The 24,045-nt window shown below is 46.1% G+C and overlaps 1 protein-coding gene across 5 annotated transcripts; it reads left to right on the top strand.

Annotated features, from left to right (window-relative positions):
• Window positions 1-1,150: 1,150 nt before the first annotated feature.
• Window positions 1,151-15,192, top strand: LOC307222203 (uncharacterized protein). Of its 5 annotated transcripts, none has more exons than XM_079987384.1 (5): window positions 5,601-6,554; window positions 7,225-7,263; window positions 10,795-10,878; window positions 10,985-11,136; window positions 15,073-15,192. In XM_079987384.1, the coding sequence occupies exons 1-4, from the start codon at window positions 6,376-6,378 to the stop codon at window positions 10,995-10,997; spliced, it is 315 nt and encodes a 104-aa protein (XP_079843510.1). In that variant the 5' UTR covers window positions 5,601-6,375; the 3' UTR covers window positions 10,998-11,136; window positions 15,073-15,192. The 5 variants fall into 5 exon arrangements, 3 of the variants coding, with proteins under 3 accessions (XP_079843510.1, XP_079843509.1, XP_079843511.1); XM_079987383.1 differs by having other exon boundaries at window positions 7,169-7,263; XR_013841626.1 differs by lacking the exons at window positions 5,601-6,554; window positions 7,225-7,263 and adding an exon at window positions 1,151-1,581.
• Window positions 15,193-24,045: the final 8,853 nt, after the last annotated feature.

Below are 24,045 nucleotides of genomic sequence, written 5' to 3'. Positions count from 1 at the left end.
CCGCTTGTGATTTCCAGCAACTGACAGCTTAATGCAGTGCATAAGCTTGCCCTCCCGTATGTTCTCTCCTTACAACAACCCTTGGAGGTAGACCACAGCTGGCCCAAGGTCCCTGGATGCTCTTTGTGGCAGAGTCAGGAATTGAACCCAGGCCTTCCCTGTCTCAGTCTGACACATTACATCACAACTCACTTACATTCAGGCTGCTCTCTGTGGTGGTCTTTTTTCCAGATCTCGGTCCAGAAGCTACACAGGAGCTTTCTGGGCACCAGGTGTGCAAAAGCACAAGGACCAAAGTCTAACATAATCAGTGCTGGTGGCCCAGTCCTCTTTTTGTAAGACTGGGTGAAAATAGCTTTGCATTTATAGGCCCCAATTTTCCTTTGCTTGCTCTCTCTGAATGGGGACCCTTAAAAAAAACACCAGGATGAACATTTAACTAGCGAGCGCAGTCTGCAGATAGCCAGGTATTCTGGAATTCAAGATCCCACCTCTCAATGGGACTCTGTTGTAGACACTTCCTTTTTTTAACCATGGTGATACTTCTCAGGCTGTGGACACACCATTCATTTAAAGCACATTTCCCCCGACTTCCCAAAGAATCCCAGGAATAGACATTTACCCCTCACAGATCTACACTTCCCAGCACCCTTAACAAATGACAGCTCCCAGGGTTCTTTGAGAGGAGGAAGAGTTGTGCTTTAAATGTATGGTGTGTCTGTAGCCTATGCCTCTGTCGAAATCTGTAAAAAATGGGGCTAACACTGCCCAGTTTTGCAGGGCTGTTGTGCGACTGCGTGGGACTAACAGAAGCCTTCCTTAAGCAACCACAGTAGTTCTTTACAGGACAGAGTTGCACAAAGCAGCTTTCATGCGCAGTTTGATGCCACTAAAAAGGTGTGCAATCAGCTGGGAATGTCTCCTCTGCGTGGCCTGCTTGGGGTATGCTCACGGGGTGTGTGTGTGTGTGTGATTGCACTGGAGCACTGCAGTGTTCTTTCCTTTGCACGTCCTCCTCCGTCCCGGCGCGAGGCCATGCCATGCGCAGGTGATGCGCGTGCAACCGAGACAGCCGTTCAAACTGTGGTCCCAGGGAGCATCCCCGCACACTTAACAAATATCTCTCCTCTGCTAGAATGAGAGAGAAGAAGAACAGGGAAAGGAGGGGGGGTGTCCAGATGACCTTGCTGATGCTCTCATGCGCCCTTGAGCCTGCGACCGCCAATCGCACTCCTTTTAATTAATTAATTTCCCCCACCTCACCTCCCCCACTGCCTTTATTCCCATGCCTGCCTTTGGGGCTTCTCGGAGAGGGTGCCTTCCCCTTTAAGAGTCTCCTGAACATGCTGATATGCAGAACTCCTGCAGCTCTGTGTTGCGGCACTGTGGGGGGAAGTCTGCTGAGCTGAGCAGTTTGCTCTGCCAGAGATCCCGAACAATGTCATTGTGTGCGAGAGGGAGAAGAAGAAGACACTGCAGTCAACTTTCAAGCCAGCTAAGCTGGCTAGCTGACTTCTCTCCATCCATCCATCTATCCATCCATCCAAGGCTCGCCTCTCCTTTGGACGCTTCGACAGCAAGGTAAGTGACCTTTCTCTCCCTTTCTCTCTTTTAAATTCTACCTTTCTCCAGGTGTTAAGAAATAAAAACGAGGTAGCAAAGGTGATCTATATCACCCTCTCTTTCTCTAAAAGAGGAGGAAATGCAAATCCTTGTGTCTGGTTTGACTTCGGGTTCCATCCTCAGTCTCTGAAAGCTGGGGGAGTCTCATCTTGTGCCTCTTGCATGGAACTCTTTTGGACCCACTTTGAAAAGCCGAAATCCTTTGGGATTTTAAAGTCGGTCCTTACAGCTCAGCGCCTGGATTTCTGCAAGTGCTGTAGCTTAAGTGGCTTGTGGACTGAACTAATTATATTTTACTTCTCTTCCCCATCTCTGTCCTGCCCCATTTGAGTTTTGAATTTAAATTTCATTAGGCAGGCTAATGAATATATATTTAGAGATACAGTGTGTGTGTGTGTGTGTGTGTGTGTATTTAGTGAGCTTGGGATGGACTGGAATTAGCTGAAAGCTGCAAAGCCCTATTGCATGCTTACCTGGGAGTAACTTGCATCAAAGTGTGTGGGACTTACTCCTGGGTAAAATTTATGATCTAGAAGAGTGTTGATATTGTCATCCTTGCTACTTCTGGAAAATGGTCACTGGAAGTATCCGACTAAGTCCTACTCAGAGTAGCCCAATTGAAACTTAATGTCTGTAAGTTCATCATTCGTCCAGTCATTTCACTGAGCTTGCTCTTGAGTAGAATTAATGTGGGAGATGACCCACTAGGTGTAAATGGAATTTCCATTTTCTAAATTATTTTTGAGTTATGGTTTAGAAGGGGCTATTTTGTTGTTTCAAAGTGCTACCTGGATTCTGCATTTAAATTTTGTGGGTTTTACACACACACACACACACACACACACACACACACACACTCCCCTCTGGCAAGCGATGTCAGCTCATCTTCTGGAGTTTGATTACTGCAGGGAAAAATTAGTGTCAGGATAAGTTACGATGACACTCAAGACTCCATTAGCTTTTGAGATTTATGGCTGGTTAAAAGCTCATTGGGTGACACTGCTTTTCGTTTTGTTTTCAAGACTTCCAGGAAAATAATTTTCGGTCCTCTCTCCACAGAGCCAGATGGGAGGCTCGTTCCTAAAGCTCTCAAAAAATACCTCAGACAGGACCAGTCTCTTTATTGCAGCACTCCATGTTTTAGTCTCAAATTCTCTGTTGCCATGCACAAAGCCAGGAAGGTACAAATTTATGGTTGCCCGCAGTAGAGGCCTTTTTAGGATACAAGTCTACAGCTGGAGGTCCCTGTGACCAAGAGGGCTAGAAACTTGAACAGGCTTTCATTTCTTTCTTTCTTTCTTTCTTTCTTTCTTTCTTTCTTTCTTTCTTTCTTTCTTGGGAGCCTCATGGCTTTCCATGTAGAGGAAAAAAAATATGAGCGAGTTAAGAGAATTGGCAGGTGCTCCGGTTTCGAGAGTTTGGCTCCGTGGGATAGGTCTGCTCAAATCTGTGCTTTCAGGCCATACTACTAGGAAGCAAAACCCACTGAACTCAATGGCCCCTTATTTCTGGGTTCAACATTTTTCCGTGCAGAAACCTAGTTAATATTGATGGGTTATCAGCGCACTTAACGTGCATGCACCGATTGCAATTTTGCCGCAGTTCTAAAAAGTATTGAGTTGTCTCCAGCGCTGGTCCTACTCGGAGTAGACCCATTGAAATGACTCCACACTAGTAACTTGGGTCCATTAATTTTAGTGGGCTTGCTCTAAGTAGAACTTAGTTGGATACCATCCTCGGATAGGGACGGTGGGGGATCCCAATTACTTAAGCAGACCTTGGTCAGGGACTGTGTGTGTGTGTGTGTGTGTATAAATCTGGAATAGTGGGTTTTCATTAACAATGCTTCTGAATCTGAGCATCACCCAGGGACCGAAACTGAAGGAAATAGGTAGCAGAAAGAAGGCAGGCAGGCAGGCATATCTTGAATCTTTTATTCATGTGCATTGCAGTGGGTCCCCCCCCCTTCTTCTTTAGGTTTAGCAAGAGTGATGGGCACCAGCTTGAAAGAATGATTTTTGTATTGCCGTTTGGAGCAAGTTTTAGGGAGAGGAGAAGAGGCAGGAGGGAGATGGTAGTGTTTGTGGTAAAGTTGGGGGGTATCAGTAACAGAAGCAGATGGAGTAGCTAGCTTACATGAGTTGAACGTGGCCGTCTAGGCTCGTGGTTTGTGATGTCATCGCTGCAGTATTCTGTCCTCGCCTGCCGATTTGGCTTTTCCAAATCACTCAAGTGTCTGCCATGGGTGACTGCGAAAATGCTCACCTTCCGTGGCTGTGAGGAAGGCCTCTTCTACTCATCGTCAAACACTCTTCAAGCCACGTGCGGCGGGGCAGACAGAATGGACGGGGAGCATGGCTGGATCAGGCCAAAGTTTTTCCAACTGTGGAACAGCCTCTAAGAAGTAGGCCATGAAGAGAACGGATTTCTTCTTCAGAGGTACACTGCCATGGGAAATGGAGGTTCTAACTAAAAGCCATGGAACTGTTGCCCACAAAAGCATCCTGCAGCAGAGAATTCCACAGACTGTATGCAAAAAGACCATCTGCTGTGAATTGTCGACCAATCAGCTTAACTGGATGAGCCCCTAGTAGTATTATTGAAAAAATTATCTCTATTCAGAATCGTATTAACTTCTATCATGTTCTCTGTTTAGGACGCCACCCAGCCAAAAAAAGTATATTGTTTAGGTGCAATCTCAGCGCACTTCTCTATTCATGCGCTTCAGCCACAGTCAAAAGTGCGCATTTGCCCAGGATAAGTGTAATCACCCCGTTTTCTGAATCTCATGCCTTCATGCTCAAAGGATCCCACAAATGAGTGCAGCGCTGCTCGAGGGCCTGTGTAACTCCAAACTTGCACAGTTAGGTGGCTAACAACTATTTTACTGTATTCTCAAGAAGCTGCGCTGAATGAACGTATTTTTTAAAGAATGATCAAATGCTTCCAAAGAAAATGCTTCCCCTTTGGGAATCGACAGTGCTTGAAATGCACACCCTATTCCAAGTTAACTGTCTATATGCGTTAGGATTTTTGCTACTCTTAAAACCGCTACTAGTTTTTGAAAGTCATTGTCAGCATCATTATTTATGGCTTGCATCCATTTCAGTTATAAACTCAGAGTAAGCTCACTGAAATCAACGAGCTTACTCATTAAAGCCATATCCATTAATGGCAACGAGTCTACTTTTGAGTAGGGCCAGCACTGGATGCAACATGTTATGGTTAGACTATATTGTGCTTTCAAAGCATCTTCCATACATTCACCCCAATCCATCAACAGACATCCATGCACACAGTCAGTCTTCTACGTGTGCCGCCAATACAGACGTCAATGTGCATTGAAAGCTCATTTCCACATGCACCGAAATACTTGGCCAACCCCTGATGAACCGATTGAAGAGTTTTCTGATGGGCATTGCCATGTACTTATCCCTCCCTGCCTCCAGAGCCACCGGTAGCTGTGTGCTACTAATTTGCCCAGGGCTGGATCAGCCATTGGACCATTTTATCAGCAATCCTTACAACAACCCTGCAAGGTAGTATTTTTTGCTTATCTTCAAAAGGTGTGTGTATTTCAGAAGGTCACTGAGAATGAGAGAAGGTCGCTGTCCTGAAAAGTTTCTAGATTCAGGTAGGTAGCCGTGTTGGTCTGATGTAGTTAAAATAAATTTAATAAATTAATAAATTGTCCAGTGGCACCTTAAAGGTAAAGAGACCCCTGACTATTAGGTCCAGTCGCGGACGACTCTGGGGTTGTGGCGCTCATCTCACTTTATTGGCCGAGGGAGCTGGCGTACAGCTTCTGGGTCATGTGGCCAGCATGACTAAGCCGCTTCTGGCGAACCAGAGCAGTGCACGGAAATGCCGTTTGCCTTCCCGCCAGAGTGGTACCTATTTATCTACTTGCACTTGGATGTGCTTTCGAACTGCTAGGTTGGCAGGAGCAGGGACTGAGCAACAGGAGGTCACCGCTGACCTTCCGATCAGCAAGCCCTCGGCTCTGTGGTTTAGACCACAGCGCCACCCGCGTTTGTTCTGGGTATAAGCTTTCATGTGCATGCACACTTCTTCAGATATACTGAAACAGAAGTCACCAGACCCTTAAACATAGTGGGAGAGTGGGGTAGGGTTTTTCTCAGGAAGGTAGGAGGAGATGGGTGATTGACTCAATGGGTATGGTAAACCTGTTGATGACTGTTGACGACTGCAATTAGTCCTACAGGAAAAAACAAGGGATAGTATGCATATGACCAAAAATAGTTTTAGCATATGTAATGAGACAAGACTCCGATATCTCTATTCAGCCCAGGTCTCTCCATAGTTTTCAGTTTAGTAATATGTTGTAATTCAGCAACTTCTCTAAAAAGTTTCTGCATGAGTTTATGACCGGGTTGGGCTTTGAGCGGTTGTTTTATATTTTTATTCATTGCATTTATATCCCCACCTTTTTTTCTCCAATGAGCTCCAGGTCCTCCACGCACTTGGTCCTCCATGTTCTCATGTAATCCCCACAACAACCCTGTGAGGTAGGCTAGGCTGAGAGACAGTGACTGGCCAAAGTGAGCTTCATGGCTAATAGGAAGATTTGAGCCCCGGTCTCCCAGGTCCTCGTCTGACACTCTAACCTGGCGATCAAGTCTTGTATCCTCTGCCTCCTTTCCCCTCAGATGAAGAATGCTGTGTGAACTCAAAGCTTGCATGCTCCCACACTGCTGGTAGAAAGATAAGCTGAGCAAAAGATTCACCGCTATGACGGCTGCTGGCTTCCTTGTGATCTGCCTGGGCTTGCCTGGACTTGTTCAGCCACTTCACGACACCCAGTTGCAGATCCCAACCTCAGAAGCCCCATCCTGGTGCACTGACGTTTTGAAAATTCTCCAGAGTTTCCCTTTCACTTCCAAGTATGCTAACTTTCCAAGTCTGTGCAGGTAGGATGTATATATTTTGAAAAAATCATGATCTGCAATGCACATTTGTTTTGTGTTTTTTTTTTAATGTGTGTACACTAACTCAGTACAGGAATATAGTGGAATAAGTACAATGCATTCATCAAATATTGCTTGGCTTCTGGAATGGGGGGTGGGGGAGGGAGCGGTTAGAGAAAAGGCTAGGAAGCTCTCTGCATAGGATATTATAAATTAGCCTATGTATATTATACCTGGTGTATATTATACCTGGTGCGAGAGGTCAGACAGGCTGCAAAAATGCCAGGGCACAGAGGAGCTGACTAAACTACAGAAGTGGCTGTCGTGGGGGGGGGGGGGCAGTGCCGTGAAGCCCTCCTCCCAACAGTGTGGCACTATTTAACACATGACACCCTTTTGAAAACATCTGCACTGGCTGCCCATCTGCTACCAAGCCAGTTTCAAGGTCTCTGCATTGATTGACAAAGCAGCTTAGGTCCAGGTTACTACGAGGGTCACCTGAACCCTTATATCTCAGCTCAATCATTGAGATCATCTGCGGGGGGGGGGGGGGGGTGTTGGTGAGGTTCATTTGGCGGCGGCAGCATCAAACTGAGTCTTTGATGTCATCTTCCCAGCTCCGTGGAATGCTCTGCCTTCTGTCCCAGCTCTGAAAACTTTTCTGTTCCTTCAGGCTTATGCAGGGAAGGAAGAATGCATCTTTCCACAGCAGGTGATTTCAACTTTTAAAATATGTTTTTTTTAATTGTTATAAGCCGTATTTTGTTTCTGTTTATGAATGGCAGAATATATTCTTGCCATTTGCTCTAATTTTATTTCGTTTACAAATAACGTTCAATGTTACTGTTTTAAGTGGAGAATCCTGGGACCTGTAGTTTGTTCAGGGTGCTGGGAACTGTAGCTCTCGTGATGGCAGCACTCTTTACGCACGGCGGTTCCCAGCATTCTCCATGACTGTTAAAGTGGTATAATAGCTTGCTAAATGTACGGTGCAGATGTGGCCTAAGTTTTCCTCAAAGTTAACGAGTTGAAATTAAGGGACTTAAGTTACTTATGCCCATCAACTTCAGTGGGACTACTCTGAGCAGGACTGGTATTGGCTACAACCCTACATGTGCTGCCTCTGAGCTGCAGTCCCCACCCCCCAATTTAGCTGGTCCTGAGGATTTCTTGAAATGCATAAAAAAGCCAAAACACTGGTTTTCAGACAGTATCATTAAAGGAGGGGGGGGGGGATGTTTCAGGAAATCATCTTATCACAGCGGTGGCAGAAGTTTTGAAATAATCTTTGGCAAGTGGGTAATTATGTGCCCTTTACTGATGGTCTTGCATTTATGGATGGGTTTTGTATAGATTGGGATGGGCGAGCCTGTCAGTATCAGTTTCTCATTATTCCAAATGTAAGTTAAAGGATGCATTTTTGCATCAGCTATTCCTCCCCCTTAAGTCCTCGTGAAAATTTGACACCCTTCCCTTTACATATATATTTTGTGTGTGCAATTTTGCCTAAAAGATGCATTCCTCTTGAATGATTCCCCCAATATATGCATTTGTTGTTGTTGGAGAACCACATTGCAAAAATCAACAAAACATGAATGGGGAAGGGTGGCTTCATTGCAATTCACACATTCTTTAGGTCATTTTGCATTAAAATTGTGAACTGCACTGAATTGCTCCTGTGTCTCTATATATAGAAGGGAGATTTGATAAATAAAACCTGACTATTACTATTTTTTAAGCCACACAGAATGAGATCAACGTTTGTCCTGAATTCAAAGGAACTACATAAAGTGAAGCAACGTCTTGATATAAATATAGGGGTGTGTGTGTATAGACAGTGTATTCCTACACAAAGTCCCACTGAGCTCAGTGAGACTTGCTCCTAGGTAAGTGTCTATGGGATTGCAACCCAAAGCCCCATCTGCACTATGCATTTAAAGCTGTATTATACCACTTTTTAAACCCCCAAAGAATCCTGGGAGTTGTGGTTTGTTAAGAGTGCTAAGAATTGTTAGGAGGACCCAATTCCTCTAACAGACCTACAATTCCCAGAGCTTTGATTGGCTGAATAAAACATCCCCTGATTAATTAGGTGGCAGACACATTTTTTCAAAAATGCATATGTGAAATTTAATACAGGTACGTACAAAGACTGCAGATGACAAGCATCATTTTAGAAGAGGTATTCCCTTCTGTGTGGAAGAGAATTGGCGACAGGGAGATGAGAATGCCTCTTTTGACATGGTCCTGGCAACAACACTTTGCTGCAGCGTTCTGAAATAACCTTGGAAGTGGGCGAGTCATCTGAATACTGCTGATGATGAGATGTGGCAAAATCACCTGCTTTCTCTGGGTGACTAGAAGGAGAGCCAGAGCAGGCACTCGCACAGAGAGGCAACAGGAAGCCCCTTTAGTTGGGTGGCCTCACACAGAAGCCTGAAATGTTGTTAGTTCATGTCTCACAAGGTACTCATGCAAACTTGCCCTAGCACAAGGTTTAAGAATGACTAAGCTAGTTAGGTAGCCTTTACCTTTTTGAGAGAGTTGCATAATTACTGTGGCTTTTATAGGCCCTTGTCAAACTGGGTCGTCCAGCCTGCTGTTTGTTCCCGGGGCCTGTGACTCAGAACTGAAGCTGTGTGTGTTTTAAGGGTGTGTGAGTTGCCCTTTGCTCGATCCCATCTCTTAGCCTCTGTCCTCCTTCCCCACACCCTGCCCTTCGCTGTGAATACAAGTCAACCCACATGGTTAAGCCAGTGCAAGGATTACAGCTCTTAAAAAAACAGGGGCAGGGCCTGAGTGACAGATGGGTGGCTATTACAGCCAAGAAGTTTTGATCTCTTTCAGATGCCTTTCTTTCCTTCCCCCTTGTCTTTTGTTGAGGGAGTGTATATTTGCCCACTGGTTAGTATTTTTGCCTTGTTTCAACAAAAGGCTCACAAAAAGTGAGCAGAGGTCTTGGATGCTTTAGTTGCATTGCAGGGGGTTGGACTAGATGACCCTTGGGGTCCCTTCCAGCTCTACCATTCTGTGATTCTGTCATTCTAAGGTGATTTACAGAATTAAAGGGTTGTGTCTGAATAGGTTCTGCTTAGGGTAGACCCAACTTGCACCAAAGCCAGAATGGGGACTCGCGCAGAGATGCAGTGGGCAGCCTCCCCTAGAGTGATTTATTATTTGCAATCTGTGGGTTGTTTCCAACTGAGCCCCATTCAGAGTAGACCCATTGAAATTATGGACCTAAGTTGGCCATGGTCATTAACCTCACATTGAGTAGGTCTAGCACTGGCGACAACCCAATGATCATGAATAAACTGGGCCTGTTCGTTTCAGTGGGTCTTCTCTGAGAAAAACTTAGTTGCATACAACCCTCTAAGGTAGGCATGTTCAATAACTTCAGTGGGTCTACTCTAAATTCGACCAGCTTTGGATACAACCAACTAATGAACTCAAGTTAGTAATGTACATTGACTTCAGTGGCCCTACACAGAGTTGGACACACACCTTTCTTTTTCAAAACATAACACAGCAGGTGCTGTAACCTTCCAACAGTTTGATTTCACCCCCAAAGGTTCACTCCTCCATTGTCTCCTGCGACAGACAGATGCCAACCAATAAGGATAATCTTAAAATAATAATTTTAGGGAGTAGTGTAATGGTTACAGTATAGGTCTAAGAGCTGGGAAACCATCAGGTTCTGGTTACCATTCATCCACGAAGCTCAGTGGGTGATGTTGGGCCAGCCACTGCCTCTCAGCCTAACCTACCTCACAGAGCTGTTGTGAGGATAAAATGGAGTGGGGTAGAACTCTATATGCCACCTTGAGCTCCTTGGGGGAAAGGTGGGGTGTAAACATTTAAAAACAAACCAGAAACTAAAATGACATAAAAACAGCACTTCGAAGAGAGTCATAAGGACTAGCAACTTGGGTTTGTTTGTTTTTTAAAATTGAGATTCCCCAGGAAATGAGATTCAACACTTGGTTGCACTTATCGTGCTCTTGCTCTGAGCCCTGGACTGGGTGTTTCAGTTCTTGGAATGTCCCAAGATAGGCAGGTCCAAGGGAGAGAGAGAGAGAGATATCATAAGAATCGGCTGGAAGGGCAACCATGGAGGGCAAAGGGGTGAAGCGTCACTCTGTTTTGCTTCAAAACTTTCTGCATTCAGCCTTATGGATGACTCATCCAGAAACTCTTTCTCTTTCTCTCCGTTTCCTTTTCCCCCTCTGGTTTTGCTTTTCAGAACGCCAAAGCCTGGCCAAGACGTCTCACGTTTCCTCCTTCGACTCTCCCTCGTCCATCCAGGTGCAGAGATGGCAATGGGCAGGTGAGGTCAGTGGGTCAATGAAACTTCGGAGTTCCCTGTCCTTGCACCAGGAAGGGTGGCTTTTTGGAACAATGTGTGAGTGTGTCTCTGTGTATTTCAACACTAGGTTAAAGTGCTGACTGTGGGGCGGGGGGGGGGGGGGGCTCCACCCTTCAGTGGGGAGGAGATTGGCTGCTCCTGCTGCCCGGCTGATATACTCAGCAGTCGTCCTGTTGACGACTGAACAGGATGCTAGTCCTGAAGACCTTCGTGGAACAGGTAAATTGACTACTTTTCTGTTTCTTTCGACCTTACGTCTCTTATACCACATCTGGGCAGCTTTAATTCTATGGTGGGCGAAAAACTGTGTCCTATTCCAAGTCTATTCCAACACTGGAAGCTGCCTTCTAGCTTGGCTTTACCTACACTGACTGGCAGCAGCTCTCCAGGAGCCTCTTCCAGCCCTACATGGAGATGCCAGGGATTGAACCCAAGACTTTCTGCCGCTCTGCCTTCACTTAAGATGCATTGGAATCTGTCTTATACTGAGCCAGACACATTGGTCCATCAAGCTCAGTATTGTCTACACTGACTGGAAGCAGTTCTCCAGGGTTTCAGGCAGGAGTCTCTCCCAGCCCTACCGGGAGATACCAGGAATTGAACTTGGGACTTCCTGCATGCAAAGCAGATGCTCTGCCACTGAGCTATGGTATTTCCTGTAAACGTAATGTAAGATTCTAGTCCTCATGATTCGAAATTAAAGGCTGATTTAAATAAGAACAAAGGAAGCTGCCTTGTGCCAAGACCATTGGTCCAGATAGCTCAGTACTGTCTGCACTGACTGGCAACAGCTTCCCTGGGGTTTCAGGCAGGGCCTATATTCTCAGCCTTACTGGGAGATACTGGGGGTTGAACCTGGGAACTTCTGCATGCAAGGCAGATGCTCTGTAAAAATATTCTAGTCCTCCTTGTTTCTAAATAGAGAGCTGAGTTTCCATTATGGGATGGCATGATGGTTTTGCCCTAGGGCGAGGTGGGATCAGATGTTAGCAGGGGCATTTCCCCCCCCCTTCCTGTGCACAGCAGCCTGGCCCCCAAACCCTGCCCCAGAGTGCCCTTGCGTGTTTCTTTTCAAAGCCCCAGATTGGCGTTTTCCTGCCAGCCTTCTGCACCAGCCGAGTTCCCCCTTTTCCTGCTGGCGTGGCTGCTCGCCTGCGTCAAGATGAATCCTGTGAGTCTCCGATGATTCATGGGTGCACCCTCTGTAACCCCACTGTGCTTTCTTCCAGAGCGCTCTGTTTGGGGAGAAACAGGGTGGAGCTGGGAAAGGCAACCCTACAGCAGTCTAAATGAGTGAGGACAGGAACGTGGCTCAGTGGCATCATGGAATCATAGAACTGCAGAGTTAGGAGCGAACCCAAATGGTCATCTAGTCCAACTCCCTGCAATAGAGGGCACTTCCTAGAGCAGCCTTCGCCAGCCTCATGACCTCCAGACATTTTGGACTACAGCTCCCATGAGCCTCTGCCAGCACAGTCGACGGGAGCTGGAGGGCACCAGGTTGGCAAAGAGCTGCTCTGCAATCACGCCTAAGTGCGGACGTCTCCCACTGTCTTGTAGATCTGTGCTTTCCCATGCAAAATGCAAGTTTCTAGGCCTTAATATCACAATGGCTTTCCTTTACAGCGGCAGAGCATCCGCATTTCATGCAGAAGGCCCCAGGTAAGGTTGGCACGCAGGTAAGGTATAGGGACACGGGTGGCGCTGTGGGTTAAACCACAGAGCCTAGGACCTGTCGATCAGAAGGTCAGCGGTTCAAATCCCTGCGACGGGGTGAGCTCCCGTTGCTTGGTCCCTGCTCCTGCCAACCTAGCAGTTCGAAAGCACGTCAAAGTGCAAGTAGATAAATAGGTACCACTCCGGCGGGAAGCTAAACTGTGTTTCCGTGCGCTGCTCTGGTTCACCAGAAGCGGCTTAGTCATGCTGGCCACATGACCTGGAAGCTGTACACCGGCCCCCTCAGCCAATAAAGCGAGATGAGCGCCGCAACCCCAGAGTCGGCCATGATTGGACCTAATGGTCAGGGGTCCCTTTACCTTTACCTTTAAGGTTGGCAGCAGGCCCAGGTAGGAGTGGAAATGACCCCTGCCTGAAAATCCTGGAGGGCTGCTGCCAGTCAGAGTAGGCAATGCTTACTAGATGGACCAATTGTCTGACTCGGAAGAAGGCAGCTTCCTGTGCTCCTTGACATTAGGACAGACTGCGCTAACCTGGCGCCCTCCAGATGTTTTGGACTACAACTCCCAGCTGAAGAACACCAGGTTGGTAAAGTCTTACATCTTTCTTTGCTTCACTGTGAAGGTCAAAATATTGGCTGGGGCAGAGGGAGAAATCTAGGTATAGTAAACATTTTAACATGAGCCCTACCTAATTCGCACATCTTGAAAACATTTTCAAACTGAAATGCAGCTGTCCTTCGAAACTCATGCCTTCCCAAATTTTGGGATGCGGTTTTCTGAACAAACCGTACAAAAATGCATATATTGGTGCATGGAAACATGCAGAGTAGTGAAAATAATACACAAAAACGCATTATAATAGAGGAAATTGCTGGCAGAAATTTGTATATTTGGAGAAACATGCTTTAAAATGAGGATGGATTTTTAGCCATTTCTATTTATTTAATACTGTATTTTATTTTGTTTAGACTCAATGAAGTAAACCAAAATTTCCATATACTTGCACTATTACAACAGGTTGAAAGCAGCATAAAGTTGAACAATATAATTAAACTTATTCCAAAAATCCCACCCATTTTTCCAAAAACCTACTAGGTTGATTTATGTGTGTTCTTTTCTAATAGGTTAACTTGACTTAATCATTGTTGCTATAGATCTGACTTTTCCGAGCCATTTGCATACAGTGGGAGATATACTTTAGTCTTACATTTTGTTAACAGAAGTGTGACGAACTAAATGCAAGATTGGAAAAATGAGAAACTGAGATGAATGGCAATTGACAGACTGGTCCACACCTAAGCTTGACCCAGAATCCTTTTTGTTGGTGCAAGGGATTCTGGGATGTACATAGCTCAGGTGGGGCCAGCCATGACCCAATGAAGATCAATGGACTCATGGGTCAGCTCTGAGAATGACTAAGGTGGAATACCATCCAAACTAAAGAATTGACAACCGACTTCCCTTTTAATAGGATTCTATTGATTAGTTTCTGTAAAATATTTATAACTTGCCCTTCATCAGTGCAGATGCAGAACACAGAATAGCCAGCCAAATAATAAAAATGACAATAATCTGTATTATAAAACAAACCACGAAACTGAAAGCAAAACAGGAGGGAAAAAACAATATCACAACAGCTTATCGAGAGAGCGTACCTGAGCTTAACTTTTTATTTATTTACTTAGGTGACTTAGAACCTGCCCTTCAGTCAAATCAATCTAAGATTGGAAAGCAACATAAGAATATATACAATACATAATAACATAAAACAATCTTGGTGGGGGGATCAAACCAAAATAGGAGGCGTTTGGCTACCTTAAGAGAGGAAGTAGCGGGGAGATTAGGGGATTCCCTCCTGGAAAGTCATGCGGGTTGGGCCTGATGGGAGTTGGAGTCCCACAAGATCTTGAGGGCCACAGGTTCCCCATCCCTAATGGTAGAGCCGGCCTGGCTAGAGAGAAACAGAATATCCTAAGGACAGCAGAAGAGCCCTGCTGGATTGGGTCAAAAGGACCACCTAGCCTAGCATCCTGTTATCACAGTGGCCAACCAGATGCCCCAGTATGAAGCCCACAAACAGGACCTGAGTGCAGTAGGAACCCTCCCTGCTTGATATCCCCAGCAACTGTAAGTACGATGCACATTGCCTCTGGCAGAGACAGTATTATTATGATGGCTATGTATGCACCATCCCTTTAAAGCATATTTCCCTCCCTCCCCCCAAATAATAAAAAAAAAGAATCCTGGGAACTGTAGTTTAGCACAAACCAAAGAAACTACAGTTCCCAGGATTCTTTGTGGGGTGTGTGCTTTAAACATATGGTGTGTACGCAACCTGTATCAAGCCTGTAACATAGCTAAGTCAAAAGGATGTCCTTGGCCGAGGCCCTGCCAAAATCTAGGTGCTGGTTGTGGCATCAAGCTTCTAGTCCTCTTTGAGTAAACCTTTTTTTCCCTCTTCTTCTTTTCTTCCCAGGGCTTTTAACCTCAAGAAAGAAGGTGAGGTGGAGAGGCTGGTGACCTTCCCTGTGTCTGCCTCACCGGCCAGCTCTCTGTGAGTGCTTCTCTGGCAGTGTCTTAGCTGGTTGTTGTGTGCAATGATGGAGGAAGCAATCAGCAAGAATACTGCTGCAGAAGTGCTACACACTTTCATCCCTGCTGAGCGTTTCCTCCTGCAGAGCCAAAGCGAAAGGACTCCTATTCCTGGGAAACGGGATGGGCCTCTGTTTATCCCACACCTACTCTGGACAGCTTCTAGGAAACCAGGAGGACTTCAGGAGCTACAGAAAGCCCCAGGTTCAGGGAGAGCAGGGTAGGGTAGGGTTGTCAGAAGCACCCCCAGACACTGAGGTTTTAGGACCCAAACCTGAGACCTAGGGGCTTCCCCCCTGGTGGTCATGGGAGGTGGGGGTTAATTGGGAGAGGGAAACAGAAGGCAGACGCCACTCCGTGTTTCTGTGCTATAATTTGAGGCCAACTCCTGCCAAGCTGAAGCTTGCAAGCTGCATGTGCACTCTTCTGAATAATTTTGTTACCACAATTTTGTCGTTTTAATTTTATAATTAAAGGCACTCTCGCCCACCTGGAGATTCAAGCCCTCCAACTGCCACCTAGAGGGGGCCAGGCAAGGCTAGAGACTTCACACCTGGAGTTCTGACAACCCTATCAGAGGGGGATAATAGAATCGTAGAATTTTGCCCAACGTGGGGCTTGGACACATGACCCTGAGATTTAGAGTCCCATGCTCTGCTGACTGAGCTGTGTTGAGACTGGCTGATTTCTCTGCCATTAGACTTTATTGCCATGCTTCAGCTGCTCATTTGGAAGTAGCACAGGAGCCCTGCTTGGAAAAAAGCTGGCAGCCTTCTATAGGATCTAAGGACAGGAGAGGCTGTGGGCATGTAGGTGAGGTTAACATTCAACATAAGGACTTCGGAAGCTGCCATATACGAAGTCAGACCATTGATCTATCTAGCTCAGTACTGCCAACACTGACTGGCAGCAGCTCTCCAGAATTTCCAGCAGTGGGCCTTTGCTCATCCCTCCCTAGAAGTGTCCTGGATAAAACCTGGGATCATCTGCATGCAAGGCAGGTGCCCTGCCACTGAGTTATGACCCCTCCTCAGTAAGGTTGCCACCTTTTCTTTTGTCCCAGCTCCTGTGCCTTTCAACAGCAACCTGAACACAAAGAAATTAAGCTAGGGAAACCCTTGCCCACCATTTCTGTTTGTGTCAGTAAAAAAAAAGTTACCAAGTTCCAGCATATCAATCAAGCTGATGCTAAATGCACAGGAGCAGGGTGGTGGGGTGGAGTTGGCAACCAAAGCCATGCTTCTGGGTGAGAGGAAACTAGTTCTACTCAGAGCAAACCCATTTAAATTTATGGAGATAACTAACTTAGGGCCATTAATTTCAGTAGGTGATTAGAACTTAATTGAATACAACACTACAATTTTGACAGGTTAAGCTTTTGCAGTTTTGGGGTGTGTGTGTTATATATTTACTCTTTGGGGTGTAACTCAATAGAAGGCAGCAATAGCCTAATCAAGCTGCGAAACTGATTGACTGAACTAATTAAAAGCCTCATAGTAGCAGTGGGTCAATACCAGCAATATCTCGAGCATATTTAAAGAAGATAAGAGAGAGTCTCTCTCGACTAAACTTCGGAAGCGAATCATGGGGAGCTGCAACGAGAAATAGTATAACCAGTAAGAATTCAAAATGGGGCCATCAAAGGTCTCCCCCCGCCCTCCACAAAGGCCAGTTAATGGTGTGTTCTCCATTGATACCAAGTTGCAGCATTATGGGACTTTTTGGTTTGGAGAAAAGGTGACATGATAGAAGTTTATAAAAATTATGCATGGCATGGAGAAAGTGAATAGAGAAAAGTTCCTCTCCCTCTCTCACAACACCAGAACTCACAGACATCCAGTGAAGGTTGAAATATTCAGGACAGATAAAAGAAAGGACTTCTTCATGCAGTGCAAAGTTAACCTGTGGAACTCACTCCCACAGGAGCCAGTGAAGGCCATCCAACTAAAAGAGGGTTGGACAACTTCACCCTGGAGGCTACACCGCTTCTGACAAACAGTGACATATTCTCTGTTGAGGCCAAGAATTTGTGGGAGAGCTCACCTGGTACAGCATGAGACTTTTAATCTCAGGGTCGTGGGTTCAAGCCTCACATTTGGCAAAAGATTCCTGCATTGCAGGGGTTGGACTAGATTACCCCTGAGGTCCCTTCCAACTCTACAATTCTATGAAATTCATTGCCCTCCTGGGAAATCACAGCATTCAAGGAATTATAAAGGAACCCTAACCATAAGAACATAGGAAGAGTGTTTTGGATCAGGCCAATGGCCTACCTAGCCCAGCATCCTGTTCTCACAATGGCCAACCAGGTGCCTGTGGGAAACACGCAAGCAGGATTCAAGCACAAGAGCGCTCTCTCTCCTCTCCAGTGGTTTCTAGCAAGCAGTATTCAGAAGCCTTGCTGCCTCTTAACTGCAGAGACAGAGCACAGCCATCCTGGCTAGTAGCCATTGATAGCTCTCTCCTCCAGGAATTTGTCCAGTACAATAATCCTGCAAAGCTGAGCCCATGCATCAAAAATTGCCCTCAGGGCTTAGTCATCTGCAAAAGGCAGCTCCGGTGAGTGCTTGACTAGGGTTTTTCCAGGAATCTCAAGTGTCTGGCCAAAAATGCAATGTGTGGTTGCAGCAGAGTTGGTGCACAAGAATATGTTGACAAGTGTCTCTTCGGTACAAAAATGTTTTCAGGGAGCAAAGGATTGGCTGTGTCTAATGGGCAAGGAGAGGGGGGAGGGAAATACCCAAATCCCTGAGAGTTCAGCAGCCACCCCCCACAGACTTTCAACGAGTATAATGAGGTCTAGAAACTTGCTTTGTTGTTGTTGTTGTTGTTTTAAAAAAGGAAACAGAATTGCAGGGAGCTGTAAGGTAAAGGTAAAGGGACCCCTGACCGTTAGGTCAAGTCACAGACGACTTTGGGGTTGCGGCGCTCATCTCGCTTTATTGGCCGAGGGAGCTGGCGTATAGCTTCCAGGTCATGTGGCCAACATGACTAAGCCGCTTTTTGAAAACCAGAGCAGTGCACAGAAACACTGTTTACCTTCCCACCGGAGCGGTACCTATTTATCTACTTGCACTTCATGCTTTCGAACTGCTAGGTTGGCAGGAGCAGGGACCGAGCAACGGGAGCTCACCCCGTCGTGGGGATTCAAACCACTGACCTTCTGATCGGCAAGGCCTAGGCTCTGTGGTTTAACCCACAGCGCCACCCGCGTCCCTGCAGGGAGCTGTACCCTGTGCCAAATACCACATTTTGCAGGTTTTCTGATATACCTACAAAATAGGAGCAAGCCGTGCCTAACACAGGTGGAGGCAGACAGGAGGACACATCTGCACCATACATTGAAAGCACATGGGCTTCTCCCAAAGAATCCTGGGAATGGTCATTTACCCCTCACCGAGCTACAATTCCCAGCACCCATCACAAACTACTATTCCCACGATTCTTTGCGGGAGGCCATGTGCATTAAATGCGTGGCTGCGACCAGAGTCTTGGCTTAATAAGACTGATCTCTGCTGCTGCATTCCTGTTCCACTTTCTTTTTATAATTCAAATGAGTTATACTTTGGGGAGGGAGGGTAGCAATGGTTTCAACAGCTGCAGAAACCCATCTGCGGCTCAAAGAAGTGTCGGAAACCTCAAGCCTGTGAATTATGTATGGCCCTCCAGCTCTCTCTATCTGGCTTTCAGGACTCATCCTAAATCAGGGGTCGGCAGCCTAAAGCCCATGGACCCCCGCTGCCTGCGTGCATGGAGCAGAGTGGGGACCATCTTCTGTGACGCTGGCCGACTTCCCATTGGATGCAGGAAGCTCCTGCAGCCAATAGGAAGCTGCGCATGACTCCTCTGCACCAGAAATAGTGTTTGCGCATGTGCACATGCACTCCAGCCCACTGCAGCGTGTGCAGGACCACAAACTGGTCCAAGCCACAAAAACTTTGCCAGCCCCTGTCCTAAATCATAGCTCTACCTCCACACCCCTCCACAGGCCACACCTGTTCTGCACCTGATCTCCTTTGCCCTGGATGTTATAAACCTCTGTTGCACAGATGGGCCATATGGCTCCTGTACAAAGCTAAGTCTCATGTATTGCCCTATGCACAGCTTGACTTGGACCACACCCACTCCTGAAATGTGGCCCCTTTAAGCTTACCCATGAAAGAATGTGGCTCATTGAAAAAGGCCCCCGTACCCCAGCCCTAAAAGTTGGGCTATAGAAGTTGGTTATGTATGATCCCAAAGTGAAATTTTATTTAATAAAATACAGTAAAAACAAAGTACATGCTTCTCTTCTTGCTTCTGCTACCTTGGATGCTTAAGTTGAAAGACCTAGGGACAGGTGGGTGAAAAATAAGATCCGGTCCACAGTTAAAAGGTGAACCCACCTAATGTGCCGTTTCCAAAACAACCTGCGACCTGAGAAACAGCCCTCCTTCAAAATTCACACGTTTTCGTGCCTACAAAAACTCGGGGTGCATAAAAATGCGTATGTTTGAGAAACGTACAAAGATGCGTTATTATTTCATTAAGATTCCAGGGCAGGTTATAACATTAAAACACAATATTAACAATGGTTTAAAACAACTTCTGGTTGCAGATATTGGGGGAAATGTGCATACTGGGCAAATTTGCATCTTAAGAATGCGTATCTTGGGATAAATTTGCTTTGAAGGGTTTCCATGAGGACTAAAAAAAACACACACCACAGACTGATATAGAAATGTGGAGAATTGAAGACTGAGGAAAGGAGACGCCTAGAGGAACCAAAACAGACAGATCTGCCAGTCTCTAGACACACGGGTGACACTTGTATGTCACCCTTGTGTGCTCTTTCTCGAAGTCATTTCACTCCTGCACCTCCCAACACTTGGGCTCCAAGCCTGAGAGATCTTGACTAGCCAAGAATGCTTCACATATCTCCATGACAAGAGAGTCCTCCTACATTCCACTGAGAGTAAATCCACCGGACCGAAAGTAATGCTGGCGCCAGCCTAAGGGTGAGACTGGTTTTATTTTCTTTTTTTAGGGGCTCATTCTAAACCTGTAAACTCTGTTTCCGCCTGTCCACTCTACAATCCCAATGCTGTGTTTCCAACAGAGGACAGTCAGGTCTGATGCTGAATTCATGAGCTAAATACATGAATGTTCTCGTTTTAACCCATTGTTTTCCCTCACCCCATGTCTGGTTTTCGGTGGTATACTGGTCCTGTGCATGGAGGTTCACTTCTACTTATCTATCTATCTAGACGATTTCTCTTCCACTTGATTGCCTAAAGATGTTCTCAAAGCAGTTTACCAAAATTTGCTGTATCAATCAAAAACATTATCATTCAAAATTATATATTCCTTTTCAACGCATCTGGGTCCTGAAGCAGCTTAAAATAATTGCACCAAACAACATTTTATAGCCTAACTTAAAATATCAAAGAATAAAATACCGGAACAGCATTCACGGTGCAAAGAAGCCTCCTGAAATAAGTAACCTGGCAGCTGAAACTCGGCAAAGTTAGTGCCTGCCTGAGTTCTAGTGGGAGGGAGTTCCACAGAGATGGGCCCCCTACATTGAAGACACGTCTCCTCATCGACATGAGGTGTGCTTCTCAACTAGTGGACCATTAGTAGTGCTCCCTCAGATGATCACAGTGATCAACCTGGGATGTCTGAGGCAAGGCATAAATTAAGGACAAATGGAGCAGTGCCCTACCAAGGCATTAAGGCCACAGCAAGCCCTGCCTTCTTACTTACAACCAGCCCAGGGGGTGGCAATGCCTGCTGCCTCCCTCCTCACTCCCTCCCACACAATGCTAGAAACAGCTCTGCCTCTCATGGGCTCTAGCGCCACCTACTGTTGGGCTCCCTGACTTCCATCCCACCAGACCCAATAAGCCCCAGTTCATATGGCAGCCTTATGGTCTAAGGCAGAGGTTTTCAACCTTTTTGAGTCCACAGCTCCCTTGATCAACTACATTCTTTCTGGAGCACCCCTGTGGGGCTCAGGAGCCCAGTTATGTCACCCCTTGCCTGCTGAGCTGGCAGCATCTCACCCTTTTTCGGGCACCCTCCCTTGTGGAGGGTTCCCTCAGCCTCCTCTTTTCTCCCCTCTCATTGGGAGTCCTTTGGGCAGCTGCTGCTGCCATCCCTGGTTTCTGAGTAAAGTCCCTTCCCTGCCCCAAAGAGAGGTGCCTCTCAGAGGTATCATTCACCTGCTGAGCTTATAGCCAGGGCTGCAGCAACAAACAGCTGTGCAAGCCTTGGGGAGGCAGAAATGTGAGAGGGCATCAGAGGAGGGAGGGAAGGAAAGAGGGACAGAGGCCAGTGTTGCCCATGGCACCCCTGACCACCAGTCAAGGCACCCCAGGGTGCCATGGCACACTGGTTGAAAACCACTGGTCTAAGGATTATTCTTGATCTTCCCTGGCTCTTTTGTCTTTTGTGCTGTTTTAAAAGGAAAATAAACCTGAAAAGTATTTAAATTGCATTCCTCTTGTACAAACCCTTTGAAAATAGAAAATATGCATTTTCAGTTCATTCATCGGTAAAAATTGCATTGCACACATTTTTTACGTGAGATGCGTATTTTTGTAATGCACCAAAACTGACTTGCAAATACCAGAGGGGTGAGTAATCTGCATGGGAGTTGCATCCTGATCTACAGGCAATGGAGACACTGATTCCGGCCCCCTGCAAAAAAATATTTCCTACAAAAAGTGGACTGAAGATATTACTCCCCATTCGTAATTTATAGTAACCTGTTCTGTAAAAACCCAGCAGGTAAGCTGTCTCAAGGTATAAAATTCAGCATATATTTGCAGATCAAGCTGCTGTGTTAAAGGCAGAGCAACAGAGGCTGGTTGAAAAGTTGGCAACCGTACTCCTAAAGATAACTATCTCACTGGGGGGGGGGGCGGAATTGAGGAAAATAATTCTCCTACTGCTTGATATCTGACTTACCTAAGTGTTCTGACGGTCTGGAAAGAAATGTCTCTTGGAGCCAATAGGACTGATCAGATTAAATGTCAGGGACAGGATAGCAGGCAAGGCAAACATTTCTCATTGTGGAAGGGTGTCAGGGGACGCACCAGTCAGGAAGCTAGTTGAGAACTTTGTTATCTCTTAGACAATGGTAGAAACTCCTGATTCCACCCAATTACGACTAAATTCAGTGCCACCAAGCAGCTAGATCAGCAGTGGGGAATGTCAGACTCAAAATGCAGCTCTCCAGACCTTTCTGACCATAGAACTTACTTCCCTAGGCCCTCTTTCCACCTTTTTTTTTTTTTTTGCACCTGTTTGCCCTTTTTTGCACCTTCCTCAACTGCCTTTTCAACTCTGGCTCCGGCCTGGTGGAACGCTCTGCCTCATGAGACCAGGGCCCCACAGGATCTGATTTCTTTCCGCAGGGTCTGTGAGACAGAGTTATTCCACCTGGCCTTTGGCTTGGAGCCAATTTGATTCCCTCCCCCTCTTTCTTTTTCCTTGCTCCTCCTGTGATGAGGCTGCATTTTAACGTTTTAATGTTGTCTTTTAATCTTGTTTTTAAGTTGTATTCATTCAGTTTGTTTTCATTATTGCTTGTTAGCCGCCCTGAGCCCGGCCTTGGCTGGGGAGGGCGGGGTATAAATAAAAATTATTATTATTATTATTATTATTATTATTATTACAAACCCCAAAATCTGAAACCTGTGCCAAAGTTTTGTAGGATTTGGTAGCAAAACCCCCGCGTCTTGTATGTCCCCCAAGCTGAGTAACTGATACTCAAATTGGGGTCCTAGGTATCCCCCCCAAAATTTGGGAGTTCATAGTTAATGAAGCTCTCCCACTATGCCTCTTCCTGGCCTGAGGGGAGGACAGAGAGTGGTGTGTAAATGTGTGTGAAGACAGACTATCTTGCAAAGGTAAAATTAGCATTCATTGGTATTTTTGTCTGGCCAAAAAGTCTGCCCCCCCCCCTTTCATCATTGCCGTGTGGCCCCCAGAAGCTCACACAGAATAGAATGCGGCCCTAGGGAGGGAAAGGTTCCCTACAATGGGACTGCAGCATAAAAACTATCCACACATCTCACTCCCCCTTTTGTTTAAAGAAACTAAAACAAATCAATAGTGATTAGATTTTAGTTCGGGTAATCTGTCACTTATCTCTAAATGTGGGGTGGGGAACAACCAGCCTGCAGTCCGGATGCATCTTGCCGATAACATCTCCCGATGAAAAGAATTCATCTGCTAAAAGGCTACTGTCGACCCTAATTGTGACACAGAGGTGGCAGTTTTTCAGGGGAGCGAGTCGCAGCTGGGGAGGGAAGAGTTAAGTTCTTGCAATGTCCAGGGAAATTATTAGGATTCCACTGTAAGTATCTGTCCTGGTTGGGATCTCAATTATCCCAGGAACTCACTAAATTGCCTTAAATAGACTACTCTCTATCTGCTCCCCACTACTCCAAACTACAATCTGGAGAGAAATTCAATACACAAAAAAGCCCTGCTGGCACAGGGCAATGGCCCATCTTGTCCAGAATTCTCTTCTCACACTGGAGAATCAAATGCCTGTAAGAAGCATGCAGGCAGGAACCTTAGCACAACAGTAACACTGGCCTTCGTTACAGGTTTGTTGTAAGGTTCAGCATAATATAATGACGATTGCTCCGGCACATGTTTGCATCCTGAGAGCTTGATCTGGGACAATGCTGACATCTAGAGGTCGAAGTGGAGAATGCATGCTCTGAAATACAGCCGAGACAATGCGCGAGGCAGTACCACTGATTTCCACTGAGGCTTACTCCCGCGGAAGCAGGTATAATAGGATTGCAGCCTGGGATAACCCGTAGATATTATTAAAATAACGAAATAACAAATAATTAAT

Source organism: Podarcis cretensis (genome assembly GCF_951804945.1).
Source record: "Podarcis cretensis genome assembly, chromosome: 8".
NCBI lineage: Eukaryota > Metazoa > Chordata > Lepidosauria > Squamata > Lacertidae > Podarcis > Podarcis cretensis.
Note: the sequence above shows the minus strand (reverse complement) of the source record. Positions and strands in the feature narration are given on the sequence as shown.

What these genes read in the sequence shown, in the direction of transcription:
- LOC307222203 (XM_079987383.1), top strand. Translation starts at nt 6,376, where the DNA reads ATGACGGCTGCTGGCTTCCTTGTGATCTGCCTGGGCTTGCCTGGACTT. An exon ending in AACTTTCCAAGTCTGTGCAG is followed by an intron (nt 6,555 to 7,168) that starts GTAGGATGTATA and finishes TCATCTTCCCAG; the next exon opens with CTCCGTGGAATGCTCTGCCT. An exon ending in AATGCATCTTTCCACAGCAG is followed by an intron (nt 7,264 to 10,794) that starts GTGATTTCAACT and finishes TTTGCTTTTCAG; the next exon opens with AACGCCAAAGCCTGGCCAAG.